Below are 14,514 nucleotides of genomic sequence, written 5' to 3' on the forward strand. Positions count from 1 at the left end.
TCGGCGGTGGGCGCGCTGTGCATGGGCCAAGCCTGACTTCCCAGTCTCTTCCCTCAGCGTCTCCGGTGTCTTGCTCCTCCTGCTGGCTCTTGATAGGCGCGGTGCCGGGGATGCGGGAGTGAAGAGGCTGCTCGTCGCGGTGGAGGAGGTGTATGCGGTTGATGCTGCGCCAGCCGAGCAGTCAGGTGTTGTCTTGGCGCGCTGACACGCGGATTGTCAGTATCAATAACAGTCGAGGGTACGCTGGGCTCCGGCGGTGGTGTTTGAGGTCTTTCACGCGCGACGTGCAAAGGTGATGTCGCTTCGACTGAGATGCTGTGAAGGCGGCTTGACCCATTGGTCGCCGGCTGTGTCCGTGTCGGACCGACATATACTCTGCACAGGCGTTGCTGCTGTACCGATCACGTGCGATTCGACCGACTTGCTCTCCAACTTCAGGCACACTTGCGTCGTTAGTTGCATTTGCGACCGCGCCGGCATTCTTCCAAACTGGCCTGCAACTCTCTTGACGAGCGCTTCGGCGGCTGTTCAAGGACATCAGAAGCAGCAGTACGCAGGTTCTGGCAGACGGCGTGCCTTGACCGCGATCCGACATCATTCCAGACAACATGGCGTGACTTCTCTGAGACGCTCGCAATCCTCTGCTGCTGCATGAATCGCATCTCCAGGTCGAGATCTCTGGCTACCTCGCTAACTCCGCCGCCACCGGAGAATCTCACTTGGCTCGCTCTGTTCCATCCCGTCGAGTGAAACCACTCTTCCGTCCTCCAATTGGCGGCCGTCGCAGCCACGCCACCCCCGGTTCACTCTCCCCCTCCACAGCTAACAGCAGCCACATACACGGCGTATGCACGGCATTGCACGGAGAGGAGAGGTGGTCGCTTGCCAGGTGGCTGTCCTCCCCAGCTACAAGGTAAGAACCGAGCCGACCGAACGGCACGAGCACAATGAATATCTAAAGCACCTCCTCCCCATCCATGCATGCAGCACGGCACATCTCCATTCCACCTCAAGCAAAATCCTTGCACCCTTTCATCTCAGACTTGCTTCGAGGGTGAAATACACTATACTGTCCCCACCAGCAGCCCGTTCCCCGTCCGCTTTGATTTGCTGCTGCTTTCAGAGACCCAACTTTATTGACGGTAGTCTACCTTATCTTTACAACAACCACACCAGCCAAGTCGCGGGAGTGTCATGTCAATCTACCGCAGAGCAGCCGTTCGGACCCACGTGAAGCTTCTCAGCGCCCACAATGGACGGTCTAGCTTATGCTTATCAACTCCCGCGCTCCGTTGCGCAGGAAAAGTATATGCAGGAACGTCGCGCCGCCATCATTGAACAACGAAAGCAGCTTTCCGCCGGCGTCAACCCTGATCCAGATTTGGAGCGGATGCTGACGGGAACTACGTTGACGACATCTGGAGCTGAGGGAGTCTATACTCATTCTCGCGTCAATAGCAGCTATGGAGATATGGAACATTCGAGGACTTCAAGTTCGACGTCTTCATCGCAGTCAGAAGCAGCACACCACAGCTTGTTGAACCAGCCTTTCGAGCTCCGACATGGGAGGCGCTATCTACGAGAACTACCGTATCCGCTACCAGTGGACCTGCATGAGCTCCAGAGACAAAACCTCCGGACGTTGCTAAGCTGTCGTGTGTTTGGCAAAGCAGTATGTTGTCCGAGCATCGAGAACGATGTGCCGAAGCGAGTATTGGAGATCGGGTCCGGCTCGGCATACTGGACGACCATGTGTCATGAGTACTTTTCGTCGCTCGGCCACAAGAACGTCTCCTTCACTGGTTTGGACGTAGCGCCTCTCGCTCCTGATCTGAAGAAGCAGGGCATTAACTGGACGTTTGTTCAGCACGACCTGCGGAGGATACCATTTCCTTTCGACGACGAGCGCTTCGATCTGGTCATGCTCAAGGACATGAGCTTGGTGATGCCGCTCGGTATGACCTCCCAGAAGTTCATCGACGAGAGCATCCGCATCCTTCGACCAGGCGGTATCTTGGAGATATGGGAGACTGATCATGTCGTCCGATCCCTGGCATCCCGTCCGGCAGTCCCGACGCAAAACCAATCCGAGTTGAAGGCCGCCGCCAGATCAGGGACATTCGTCGTCTCACCCGGAACACCGTTCGCGCCAGCTCAAAACAAATACCTCCAGCAAGCTAACACTTGGATCTCAGAGGCGCTGGACAGGCGGAAGCTCCCACCGGCACCCTGCGCACGTATCGCCCCCGTTCTTCACCAGGAAGCCGACACCCTCACGAAATTCGGCGCCCGCCGAGTCGCTGTACCACTCGGCGAGCTGCGCTGGGAGCGCGACGGCTCCAAGCATGGCCGCAGCCCAAGCAATCCTCACGATTCGGTCATCATGCCCTCCAAAGGCAAGGGCAAAATGACTGACCCCGTCCCAGCAGGTTTGACAGCCGACCAAGCGGCGCTACGGCATGTAGCGCTGCTGACCGTGCTGCAGATGATTGAGAATCTCGAACCCATTCTCAAGGAAGCCAGTGGGAAGAACACGGAGGAGTGGAGTCATTGGTGGGGGCTCATGATGTCGGATCTGCTGGACCCGGCGAAGTCGAATCTGGGTGGCGAGTGCCTGGAGGTTGGCGCGTGGTGGGCGACGAAGATTGCTGACGAGTGATGACGGGTATACCGATAGTAGCGAAGGCGTATTGGAGTATTCAAGACGGTTTGTCGTAGCGCTGCTTCAGGGCGCGGTAGCGCTTGAGGTAGTATCTGGACCTGGCGTTAGGATGGGTGGGAAAATGGGAGGGACGATACCAGCTCGCGCACGGCGAGGCTCTTGGAGTGTTTACGTACAGTGCTTCGATCTCTACAGGAGGAGATTTTGTCAGTTGCTTGTTCATATTGCAGGGAATGACATGTACGTACCCTTCTTTACGTACTCGGCTTGCTCAATGCCTTTCTTGATCTCTGCCTGGTCCTGTAGGCCGGACTTTGCTGAGAAGGCTTTGTGTAGGCGAGGGCGGAAATAGTTCTCGAAGCCTAGAGGGTACTGGTGTTGTCGTAAACGTCAGATGTATTCACAAGGATGCTAGTGGTATGGTATGCTTACCTCTCGGCCAAGGTACAAGAGCTCTTTGTACACGCGCAGGACGTCGTAGCGGAGAGCGTTCGTTGCAGCCATTCTTTCTGTTGTCTGCGGAGGGTAGTGACGGAAGTGATGGCTCAATGTCTTGTTGTAAAGGTCATCAAGTTGAATGTTTGGTGATTGTTCAATGACAGCACGACCAGCTCTCCACAAAAGTGATGCCGAGGCCATTGCTCCTGCCTGTGAAGTCCAACAACTTCTTCGGGGTCCCAGGAGTTCATGGCTTTGGGCTCGGTCCATTGGATTCTAAGGCGCTATGCAATGAATGAGACAGGTCTGTAATAGAATAGAAGAGAAGGAGGCATGCGGGTCCTGCTACCAGCAAGAAGCCCAGCTTCTACCATTCGACCATCAGTCGCCCTGCAACCCTTCCTCTTCCGGACGAGACGAAACGAGTCAAACAATGCTTCTCCCCAAGCCAACACCGCCGCCTTGAGCCCCCGATGGCTCTCGGACGTCAAGCAACGCATCGGAAAATGCATAACATTCGGCCTCTCCCCTCCCCAAACCAGCGAAGCCGGCCTCATCCTCCAAACCATATCCAGCGACTGGCGCGAGCTACTATGCGGTAGCGAGGGCTTCCTCACCTCGCCCACCAGACGAGGGCTGTTCAGGCATAGGGTTGTCTGGGGGGAACAGGATGCAATGGTGAGCCAGCACGCCTCTTCTGAAGCGAAGTTGGCCAAAGATTGAACATGTACAGGTTGGCTAAGATGTTCTGGACAAGGGGCACGTCAACAATGTCATGTACAATCGGTACGCCGAGTCGGGGAGGATCGAATGGGTGCAGCAGTACATCCGGCACATTGACCCAGGGCATGCGCAGGAGTGGGCAGAGATTATGACGCCTAGAGGAAGCGGGTTGATCTTGCGGAAGATTACTACGGAGTTCAAATTTGTGAGTTGGATCAGTGTCATGGGATAGGCTTAGGGCCTGCCGAGTATTGATATGATGAGCTGACAACCGCTGGTTACAGCCGATGAAGTATCCAGACCATGTCACCGTCCTGCACAAGCTGGGAACGAAGCCGAAGCCTGGCATGGATGCGTTCATCTTCGACGTGGTCATCCTGTCTGAGCTGCATCAGCGAATAGCAGCGCGCGTATACGAGGACTGCGTGTACTACGACTATCGAGCGGGCAAAAAGACATCGCTCAAGCCATTCATGGTTGACGTCTTGAGCGAGACGTGGAGGCTCCAGGAGGCCGTCAAGCAAGCGAATAGCGAGCGAGTACAAGGTCTGCTTGAGCGCGTGCGGAAGCTGGAGGTAGAGTCTTGGGACAGAGAAGGGGCCATGGAGGATACGGGTTCAGCTGGTCAATAATCGCAAAGGATTGGCTTATCCTGTGGCAGACGTAGTTTGATGAACTCGGCTTGTCTGCGTCGATAGACTGGTAGACTGGAAACGTCAGGAATGCTCAATATTGAGCATCTTCGGTAATACATCCGAAGAAAGGCGCGGTGGCCGCACAACCACACCAACTGGCTCGAGCTATTTCTCTTAGCTGCGTCTACGATTGGCGGAAGCTGAGCAAGCACAACCTAAGCTACTGCCTCGTGACGTGCCGTTGTGCAGACTGCCTTGGACCGAACAATTTTCCATGGTCAGAGTGGAGCTCCGTCAAGTACGTATGTATGTGGTGCAGCCAGACAGCGTTTGCGCTGGCGATCTCCTCGAAGCTACTTAAGGAGCCGAAGCCACAGCCGGTGCGTTTGCCGGCCGGGGCTGACTGATCGGTGTTTTTCTGTATGCTGAGGCTGCGGGGAGTGGATATGGCCTTTCGAATAGATCGCGCGGATGATAGCAGAAGCAAGTAACATGCTGCGATATGTGCGGTGCCATCAACGTCGCCTGTAGATTGTTCTCGAGAGAACACTGTAGCACGTTGAAGGAGCCATAGCCGCGACCAATGCTGTGTCTCAACTGCTTGCGGAAGACGCTGCCCGGCGAAAATGCGGCGCTCGTAGGAGCCTCCGCTGCAAGACGTCCGGGGTGGTACAGCAGGCTTGGTTAGTAGGACTGAGTAACGGCGGCGGCGATGGCTCATCATGCACGCATGCATGTGGTCGAGTGATAATAAAGTTGTTTCCGTCGTCAAAGTCGTGCTGTTTGAGTTTTTGGTAGCTGAAAGTTTGCGGCGCCAAGGAAGCAGGTGCGAGCTACTCGCCAGTTTCAAGTGCCTCCGGTGTGCGACGACTTCATCCTTCATCACGCCAGCATACCGCCCACCACCACATCGATACCTATTCTTCCGGATCCCGTGACTCCTACTGGCTCGCCGTCACATCCGAGACGGGCCAGAAGGACTTTGCGTGAGCGCGGCGAGGGGGCAGCAGGTTCATGCCTCCCAAGAGCAAGGCGCGAGGAAACGCAGCGAACCAGCACGACAAGCGCCACGAGAGTGGCCTCGCGGCACCAGGCAAGCGAGTGACGAAGAAGCAGTCTCATGGACATCTGAACGGGCATGTCGATGGCAAGGCTGCGGCGACCGTGCAAGCTGCCGCGCATCCGCCGGCGACTTCTGGTGTAAGCCAAAGTTCGTCCGCATTGCAGCCTTCGGAGTCGCTCGAGGCAACACTAAAGGGACCGATTCAAGACCATGCGCCTTCGCCAGGCTGCGGTGAGAGGGACAGGACATACTCTGACGCTTCGCTGGAGGAGGGCGGGCAATACGGCGAGATGGCCGACCTGCACGACACTGCCATATCTCCTCTGACGGAGGCGCCGCCGGTCACCTTCAAACAGACCGTACCCGCCCACTCTGGCAGCACGCTCGCGACCATCTCGACCATCTTGTCTTACTACCCGCTTCGCGATGCCATCTCGATCCTTATCCTGCTTCTATCACTTCCGCCAACCCTGGTCCTGGTGATTCAGACGTTGTTCGCTTCGCTCACCTTCGTCCCGCCGACGACAAGCATCTCGCTCTCCACTCTGCCGAACATCAAGGAGATGTTCAATTCGCCCAATCTTGGCTACCCTGCTATGGCCACCATCTTGATTGTCGATTTGATATTCTGGGTCTGCTGGCTGCCTGTCTGGAAGCCTATACAAGGCGTCTTTCTGGACCTCTCCCAAGCAGTCATTGCTGTTTCTCTCAGCGGCGCGACTGCGAGTACCGGCGGGCCGACGTACAGCATAGCGACAACCACGATCATCGTCTGCGCCGTCCATGTGCTGCGATACAAAGCGATACATCTCTCCGCCCTCGACTACTTCCGCTCTGTCATACATAAGATGGACATCGGAGTGCAGATCGACATTCCTTCTTTTGCAACGAGTTATGCTTCCTTTTCATCAGTGGATCGAGGGTGGTTCTACACCGTCGTCCGCACCATTCTTGGTATACACATCGTTTCGCAAGGCGTCACAACTTGCATCCGCCGCTCCCTCGTCAAGGCGAACGAACAGAGCGCTAGCGTGCCTTCTATCACGAGATCCGATACGGAATCCGCTGCTGCTGAGCTAAATGGCAGAGCTACCTTCACATTCGGCGAAGGTAATCAGCAGCACGGTCCTACTGGTTCAAGTACGGACGGGCGTCCTCCAGGACCGTCTCCTGCTCGACGAGATAGCAAGCCTCGCGAATCTGCTACGAAAAAGAAGCGGAAGCAGGCCAACCAAGTTCGCAGCCAGCAACCGCTTTGGGCAGCTATTGCAAGTACCAAAGTTACTTTCGTTAAAGAAATGGAGCAGCGAGACGCAGTGGATGACGCACGTGAAGCAACTCGCATGCACAAAGACACAACAACCAACATTGCAGGCAATCCAAGCACTCCCGAGGCTCGCTTCTGGGTCCGAGAAGTCCACGATACTGAGATCCTTTTCTCAGCCCAGCTGACTACGGACGACGTGGTCAAAGGCAACGACAACCTGGAGGAAGGATCGGGCGTGGTTGCTGGCATCGACAAGTCCAAGCCCTTCTATGTCACAATCAACGGCGCTACCTGGAGCTCTACCAAGATCAAGTCAGCACCGTCAGATGCCTCTTTCGACGACAGAGGTACAACCTACGACGGCGAAATCTTTGGCCTTGCGCCGCTGAGCAGCTACATGTGTGAGTTCGTCAGCATCGCGAGTCAAGAAGCCCTTTGCTCCATCAGCATCATCACGCAGCCTGCACCAACTCCAGAACAGGCCGTCTCGACGACCGCCCCTCCTCAGCACCAAAGCCTCAGGCCGTCTTCACCAATCACGACATTGAAGCAGTCGATCCAAGCAGCCGAAGCCAAGCTGAACGAGACCCGCAATCGCGGCAAGAAGAGTAAGAAGGACCAGCGTGCCGGGCATACTGACATCAAGCGCGAGATCAACACTCTGAAGAGCAAGCTCGATTCTTCTGGTGGCACCGATGACAAGCAAGAACGACGACTGCTGCAGATCAGCCAGCACAAGGCTCAAGCCGACGAGGCTACGACTGAGCTGAAGACGCGGATCAACACTATGGGTGGGATCCCGTCAGACGAGCTTGCTGACTCTGAAGCGAAGAAAAGCCGCTGGGACTCGGCCACCAATGCGAAACGAGTAGCCGCAAGGGAGCTGGACAGTTGCAAAGCTGAGGCCGAGCGTGAGCTGAGCGCTCTGAAGTCGGAGATTCAGCAAACAGATGCGAAGAAGGACAAGATTGCCTCTCGCCATTCGCAGCGTAGCCAGGAACTGGAAAAGCTTCTCGCGAGGCAGGAAGCCGATATGACAGCCAAGCAGAAGCGAGACTTTGACCGAGCACAGGCTCTCCACCACCGCGAGAAGTTAGATCACGAGATCACCACTTCTATCGGAGACTTCGAGAACGAGCTTGCGACACTGCAGCAGAAGACGCATGATACTTATCAGACTATCGCTTCTCTTCAGAGCTGGTCGTCCAATGGTCAGCCGCCGCCTTACTACGCATCTCCTTCTACTCCCGATGCTGCGTTTGCCGCCGCCGCCGCCGCCGCCCCGCTCGGTAGTCCGCAGTCCAACGGTTTTGCCATGGGTGGTCAAGCCCCGTTCCAGTCACCGTTCCACTCCGCTCAAGCCTCGCTCTCCAACACGCAAGCTGGTGCTCCTCGCGGTCGCAGCTCGTCGATGCTTAGTCAGTACTCCGGGTTCACCGACAACGGCGAGGAGTACAACAATTTCGTGCCCGAGCAGCCCCGTCAGCAGTACTCATGGCCAATGGCTACTAGCGTGAGTGCTGGAGCCGTGATGCAGGTTGACCGCAAGGAGAGCGAGGGTTCTGGATCCGCTTCGCAGACAACTGGTAGCAATAGTACTGGGTCTAACAGTCCCAGACCGGATGCACGACCTTTTGTTCCTGGCAAGAGTGCTACGGCTGTGGGAACTATTGGACCGCCGTCGAAGGGAAGGGAGAGGGGCCCGCAGAGTCCAGCTCACTCGTCACTGGGTAATGGTAGATAGTGCTTGCTCGCTTGAACAATGCAATCGTTGTTGTTGTGTTCCAAATCATCGTCTCCATTCCTGGACAGTTTACAACATTCCTCCAAGGTGAATGAAGTTTCCTGGGTAAATCAGCCATGGGTCATTTCCGATCTCGTACATTGGAAATGAGCTGTCGAGGGGCGTTAATATGCGTGGTCGCTGTGGTCGCTATTCATCAGTGGCTGACTCAGGCGAGGTCAGAGCTCCTCGAGCAACTCCACGGCATCAACATCCAGCTTCAGCGACCCGACAACCGCACGACTACACGCAGCCCACAACGGAACACGAGCAAACATACCCAAACCCCCGACCGAGTCTACGAAATCACAACAGCGACCATGGCGGCACGCCTCCCTTCCGCTCTCCGCGCCTTCACCCTCGCTCGCTCAACTCCAGCCCTTCGATCACCAATCGCACTCCAAGCACAACGGTCCTTCCAAACAAGCCGAAGACTGCTACAAGACGCTGCGCCCGCGCCGGTGGCTCAGAGGAAGCCTGTGGGAGCCTTCAGGGGAACGTGAGTCTTGAACCATGCCCTACCCGCTTCGCGTAATGCGCGAGGGATATAGTAGTTGAAGGAGCTATATGCTGATGATTGAGCTTGAACACAGGCTCTTCGGCTTCCTTCTCGGATCAGTGCTGGCCGGCGGTGGACTTTACTACTATGTCATCGACGAGTACAAAGTGTCGAATGAGCTGTTGACGGAGGATATCTACGCTCTGCAGGCGGCGGTGCAGCGGATAGAGACGTACGTGAAGGACTTGGAGGAGAAGGTACCGAAGAAGTGATACGATGAGCGTGCAATGAAGTGCAGCGTCCGCCGAGAGACGAGAGTATTCGGGCCAAGGGGTGGCCTTCTCAGCTCCAATGCTTTGCTTATGGCATGAATCTCCAGCTGCTCGCTGATCGTGTACAATGTATATACCCAAGCTTGCTCTCAACCATGCTAACAGCTCTCGCGCAAATATACAGTGCCTCCCGAACCTTGAACACCCGCTTGCTCCCTATGTGCAAATCCCAGGGTCTTCACCCACAATACTAAGCCCCCAGCGCCTTCTTCTGAGCAGCAGCCTTCTCGGCCGCAATCTTAGCAAGCTTCTCGAGCTGCTCTTGCCGGACAGTGCGCATATATTTGAACAGAAGAACGAAGAGCAGCTCTATTCGCTCCTTGGCCATCATCAGCATCCCTTGCACGAGCAGACCTTTCAAGATCTGTGGAGCGATGCCCTTGAAGAGACCAAGGAGACCCTCCTTCTCAACGATGTACTGCATGACCTCGAGGAACGACTTGAACGGCTTGCCTTGTCGTGCCGGCGGTGGGCGGGACTGCAGGCCGACCTTCGCGACAATCAAAGGCTGGGTTGCTATTGTGGCCATTGTCTTCGACATTGCGCCGAGTACTGAATCCCGATTAGCCACCTGTTCCTTCCTAGTCATTGCGCTTCAACTTACAGAAGGCCTCATGAGGTCTGAGGTTGACCTTGGTAGGGTACATGACCTCGCGTAACCGCTGATAAGCACCATACGTGATCGCCGGATTCACGACCAACACCAAACTCGCCTTTAAACCTCTCCATAGCCCCGACACGCCGTCTTCACTGTTGATGACCTCCTTCGCCGTCGCAATCATGCCCTTCTTGTCGCCTTTTGGCTGCGTCTGCTGTCTTGTGGTCACAACCGCAATTGGGATTGTGAACAGCTGCGCCAATGCTCCAGCAACTGCACCAATAGCCAACTCAATCGCTGTCGAGGGCGCCTTAGTCGACTTCTGCACCCGATTTAAGTACAGCGTCCGAACCGTGCTATACCAGTAGAAATAAGCAAAGTTCGTGCTCGCTACACCCAACAACGACCCCGCTAGCCCGCTGTATAGACCGCTGAGCCCTTCGTCTTCCATGATCGAGAGGATGGCGTGCACTGTGCCATTGTAGTGTCGATCGGTTGTCGTAGGCGGGGTAGTGTCGGTTGGGGAGCGCTTGACTTGGACTTGCAGTCGGGTCTTGACGATGTCGAGAGGATAGACGAGGGCGTTGGCGATGATGGCGCCGGTTGAGCCGGCCACTGCGAGGCCCCATGGCGGGACCTCGTTCTTAGAGACAGAGGACATTGTCTAAGCTTCGGTGCTGCGCAGGAGGGGGATTAGGACGATGTTGAGATCGGATGGAACGGATGAATGAAGGGCAGTGTTTCAATGGCTATACTAGAGCAGCTCTAGAGATATCGATATCGTGTAGGGGCGAGCGAGGTAAGCCGGACATCTTCTCACACCTCGAGCATCAGTTCCGGCCATTCTCGTCGATCGCCGAGTTGTTACCTCGGTTCCAGGATTGCGGGCCGGCGATATCTCGGCCGGATCATATGCAGCTGACCTCACTCAAACATGTTCACATCCATGGAACTGTTGCACGAACAGAGGAGAGGCAAGTACTTGGCACCGCCTGTTACACCTACCACTCATCGAGGTAGGCCAGTATATCTCTCACGTCAGTTCCAAACCATCTCCAAGTGTCCGGAACAGCCACGAGATATAGCTAAGTCAGCCATCTCGTATGCCCCAGAACATGGCAGCAGTATGAGCAAAGAGAATCAAGATCTAGGCAAGCTCAAAGTGGACGCCGAGTCCTTCAGATCGCAGCTGCTACAGTCTTCGAGCAAGGATGAGGCTCTTCAGCTGGCCATCAAGGCTGCGGAGACGTCGATGCAGGCTATGAAGCTGGCAACAGATCCGGCTGAGAAGGAGAGCTTGTCCACTCGATTCAAACAGCTTTTAACCGAAGCAGAACAAATCAAGACAAGCGATGATTGGAGGCAAGTGGTCGAGTCGCGCGAGAAACGTCCAGCTGCGCCACCTACCACAGCGAGGGTACTCAAGGAGCCGACATCAACGCGGAAGCTGTCCAAGCAGGAGCAGATATTAGTACTGAAGGCCAGCTATCTAAGTGGTTTCAAATTCCCGCCTTGGAGCGAGGCACCTAAGGCCCAGGAGTTTGAGCTGGGCGAGGATGATGAGCTTTTCCTGTGCGTCTCCTTTGTGTGCAAGCAAGACAATTGTTCGAGCTGACCTATAGCATTTGCAGAGAAACGCCAGAACTCGCTCTTTCGGAACTTCAGGAAGACGTGCTGGACGACTGGAAGCGACCGGCCGATGCTCTTCCACCACCATCATGGTTTCCGGACGAGCGCACTAATCTTGGCCCCTCCATGACATATACACAAAAGGTCGATCTGGTTCAAGATGCCGCGACCGACTGTTCTGTGGTCGCGTCTCTCTGCGCTGGGGTTGCTCGAGCGGAGAAAGGGCACAGCAAGCTACTCCGATCTGTCCTCCATCCATACGATGCTGCGAGCGGACGGCCTCTGATTTCGAGAAATGGCAAGTATGTGGCGCGCCTCAACTTCAACGGCTGCTACCGTAGAGTTGTCATTGATGACCGCCTACCAACAAGCTCTACAAGCCGAGTGATCCATGTGGTAGATCGGCAAAATCCGGGCTTGCTTTGGCCAGCTCTGATCGAGAAGGCTTACCTGAAAGTCCGAGGTGGCTATGACTTTCCAGGGAGCAACAGCGGCACGGACATCTGGATCTTGACGGGCTGGATTCCAGAGCAAGTCTTTCTACAAGCAGACGAACTGGAACCTGATCGGTTGTGGAGACGGATTAGCAATGCATTCATCTACGGAGACGTATTGGTTACGATGGGCACTGGTAAGATGTCAAGTAGGACCGAAAAGGAGCTTGGCTTGGCCGGAGAGCACGACTATGCTGTTCTGGATTTGAAGGAGACTGGAGGTCAGCGACTCTTCTTGATAAAGAATCCATGGTGCGAAGGGCCCAGTTGGCGTGGGAAGCTGGAGAGCGCGAAGCGTGCGGAGGACGCAGGTGATGGGAAATCCTCAAACGAGCCTTTGCCTCAAATGGAGGCTTCAAATGAGCCCGTCCAGAACTCTCGCGATCTGCTGAACGCAGACGATCAACTATCTCCTGGGACGTTTTGGATGGACATTGACAACGTCATCCAGCACTTTGAATCCATCTACCTGAACTGGAATCCAGGGCTGTTTGCTCACAGACAGGATGTGCACTTTACCTGGGACTTGGTTCCATCAGACAGTGGCCTGAACCATCCGCGAGGAGCGTATGCCAGCTTGAACCAGAATCCGCAGTACACGGTCACCTCTGAGAAGGTGGGCGTGACTTGGGTACTGTTGTGGAGGCATTTTCAGAACGCCGTCCCACCCGATGCCACTGAGGAGGAGATCGCGGCAGACAGATATGGCATCGAGCTCAGTGGGCACATGTCACTGATCGCGTTTCGATCCAGTGGCCGTCGGGTACTGCTTCCGGATAAAGCGATCGAGAAAGGCTGGTACGTGGACAGTCCGCAAACTCTTCTGAAGCTTGAGACGAAGCCAGGCGAAGCCATCACCCTCGTGCCGGCCGAACAGAACCTGCCGTCGATCAAGCATACGTTCACCATATCGGCATTCAGTGACTCGCCAATCACGCTAGCCGAAGCAAAGATGCGATATCCTTACTCAAATACCTACTGTGGCAACTGGACTAGAGATATGGCCGGTGGCAACGCGCATAGTCCGACTTACTCTACCAACCCACAGTATTGGATTGACGTTTCCCGGCGAACGAACATTAGCATTCTCCTAGACGCCGTGGATGAAGACCTTAACCTGCACTTCAAGCTCGTACACAGCAACGGCAAACGGGTTCATTCGGTCCGCAACAGAGACATCGTTTTCGACAGTAAGGACTACCGGCGTGGCTGCTGTCATGCCGAGTTTGTGGATCTGGAAGCTGGAAAGTACACAATCATCTGCAGCACCTTCGAGCCAAACCAGTACGGAAGCTTCACGCTCTTCGTAGAGTCCAACGAGCCTGCGCAGGTTGTACAGTTGCCAAAGGAAGGCGCAGGTAGGCTGCAATTAGATCTCAAGAGCGCAGTGTTTAAGGCAGGACAAAGCAAGATCGCGGCGCCGCTGGTCCCACGGCGGCTCATCAAACTGTACGCAATCGTGCGATATCTGGAAAGCAGCTCAGCATCGCAGCGCGCTGCATCTGCCCGCTCGCTCGTCCGCATGAGCATAGAGATCGGCCGCGGCCCTGAACGTCGGGTACTCGTTGCTTCCAATGAAGGCGAGTATTCGGACAATGCTGGCGGCATCCGCACCGAGGACATTGATCTGAGTCCGGACATGAGACGCTTGGGCGATATCTGGCTTATCCTGGACCGGGTGTATGTCAATGCAGAAGAGCGAGAGGAGACACTGTCCGTCGAGCTATTTGTTGATACGCCTGATGGCATCAGCTGTGGTGACTGGCGTGAGCGTGACGAGTGATCGAGGCTTCAGAAATGCTTCGGGGGAGCATGCTGTCCGCTGGCCGAGCTGAGATGAGCACACATGGATCAGGTTGGATCAGACTGTTACTGCATCCACACATCAACTCTATGCCTCCACAACGAGGCACCACTGCCTACGTTCGGCACTTTGATGAGGCCAACTTGAGGATCGTTGATGGACGTTGTGCTGGAACAAGCTTGCCTAACAGACCTGGAATCGATTGCAGCATCACCTGGAACTCTCCGGTGACTCTCCGCAACACGGCTGGGGAGCCCATTCGACAGCGCATACCTGCTCCAGTGCCGACAATCTGCAGGGCAGATCAAAGGGAACGGATGTTGGAAGTGGTGATGCCATATCGAGTGGGTCATTCGTGGGGAAGATATTCCGGGGGCCGATCAACCAAGCAAGCCAGGAACAATGTCAGATCCCATCCCTGCTAGACCAGGTACCAGATCGATTGACGAGGATTGTCAGATCGTACAGATCACTTTCACGGACATCAATTACATCGTTAGCCCGCTTGGGCGTTTGGCTCGTGAGGAATATAAGCGTCACGCTGACGGGATGCGAGGCTGGATTTTGGCTTTGTAGGATGGAGACGT

General features: G+C 55.5%; 6 protein-coding genes across 6 annotated transcripts; 4 read left to right on the forward strand and 2 right to left on the reverse strand.

Annotated features, from left to right (window-relative positions):
* Positions 1-1,252: 1,252 nt before the first annotated feature.
* LTR77_003032 (uncharacterized protein) lies at positions 1,253-2,659 on the forward strand (the record flags this gene model as incomplete). The annotated part of the gene is made up of 1 exon (XM_064800289.1): positions 1,253-2,659. One exon carries the CDS (start codon positions 1,253-1,255, stop codon positions 2,657-2,659), a length of 1,407 nt encoding a protein of 468 aa, XP_064661628.1.
* A 40-nt stretch (positions 2,660-2,699) lies between these two features.
* LTR77_003033 (uncharacterized protein) lies at positions 2,700-3,166 on the reverse strand (the record flags this gene model as incomplete). Its single annotated transcript, XM_064800290.1, has 4 exons — positions 2,700-2,754; positions 2,839-2,851; positions 2,911-3,034; positions 3,095-3,166. The coding sequence occupies 4 exons, from the start codon at positions 3,164-3,166 to the stop codon at positions 2,700-2,702; spliced, it is 264 nt and encodes an 87-aa protein (XP_064661629.1).
* Positions 3,167-3,875: 709 nt separating this feature from the next.
* LTR77_003034 (uncharacterized protein) lies at positions 3,876-4,455 on the forward strand (the record flags this gene model as incomplete). The annotated part of the gene is made up of 2 exons (XM_064800291.1): positions 3,876-4,028; positions 4,108-4,455. The coding sequence occupies 2 exons, from the start codon at positions 3,876-3,878 to the stop codon at positions 4,453-4,455; spliced, it is 501 nt and encodes a 166-aa protein (XP_064661630.1).
* A 1,017-nt stretch (positions 4,456-5,472) lies between these two features.
* LTR77_003035 (uncharacterized protein) lies at positions 5,473-9,342 on the forward strand (the record flags this gene model as incomplete). The annotated part of the gene is made up of 3 exons (XM_064800292.1): positions 5,473-8,524; positions 8,755-9,070; positions 9,165-9,342. The coding sequence occupies 3 exons, from the start codon at positions 5,473-5,475 to the stop codon at positions 9,340-9,342; spliced, it is 3,546 nt and encodes a 1,181-aa protein (XP_064661631.1).
* Positions 9,343-9,592: 250 nt separating this feature from the next.
* Positions 9,593-10,661, reverse strand: ANT1 (ADP/ATP carrier protein; the record flags this gene model as incomplete). The annotated part of the gene is made up of 2 exons (XM_064800293.1): positions 9,593-9,954; positions 10,007-10,661. 2 exons carry the CDS (start codon positions 10,659-10,661, stop codon positions 9,593-9,595), a joined length of 1,017 nt encoding a protein of 338 aa, XP_064661632.1.
* A 273-nt stretch (positions 10,662-10,934) lies between these two features.
* On the forward strand, positions 10,935-13,906 carry RIM13 (cysteine protease; the record flags this gene model as incomplete). Its single annotated transcript, XM_064800294.1, has 2 exons — positions 10,935-11,572; positions 11,632-13,906. 2 exons carry the CDS (start codon positions 10,935-10,937, stop codon positions 13,904-13,906), a joined length of 2,913 nt encoding a protein of 970 aa, XP_064661633.1.
* Between the last annotated feature and the right edge of the window lie 608 nt (positions 13,907-14,514).

Source organism: Saxophila tyrrhenica (genome assembly GCF_035928015.1).
Source record: "Saxophila tyrrhenica strain CCFEE 5935 chromosome Unknown scaffold_4, whole genome shotgun sequence".
Lineage (NCBI taxonomy): Eukaryota > Fungi > Ascomycota > Dothideomycetes > Mycosphaerellales > Extremaceae > Saxophila > Saxophila tyrrhenica.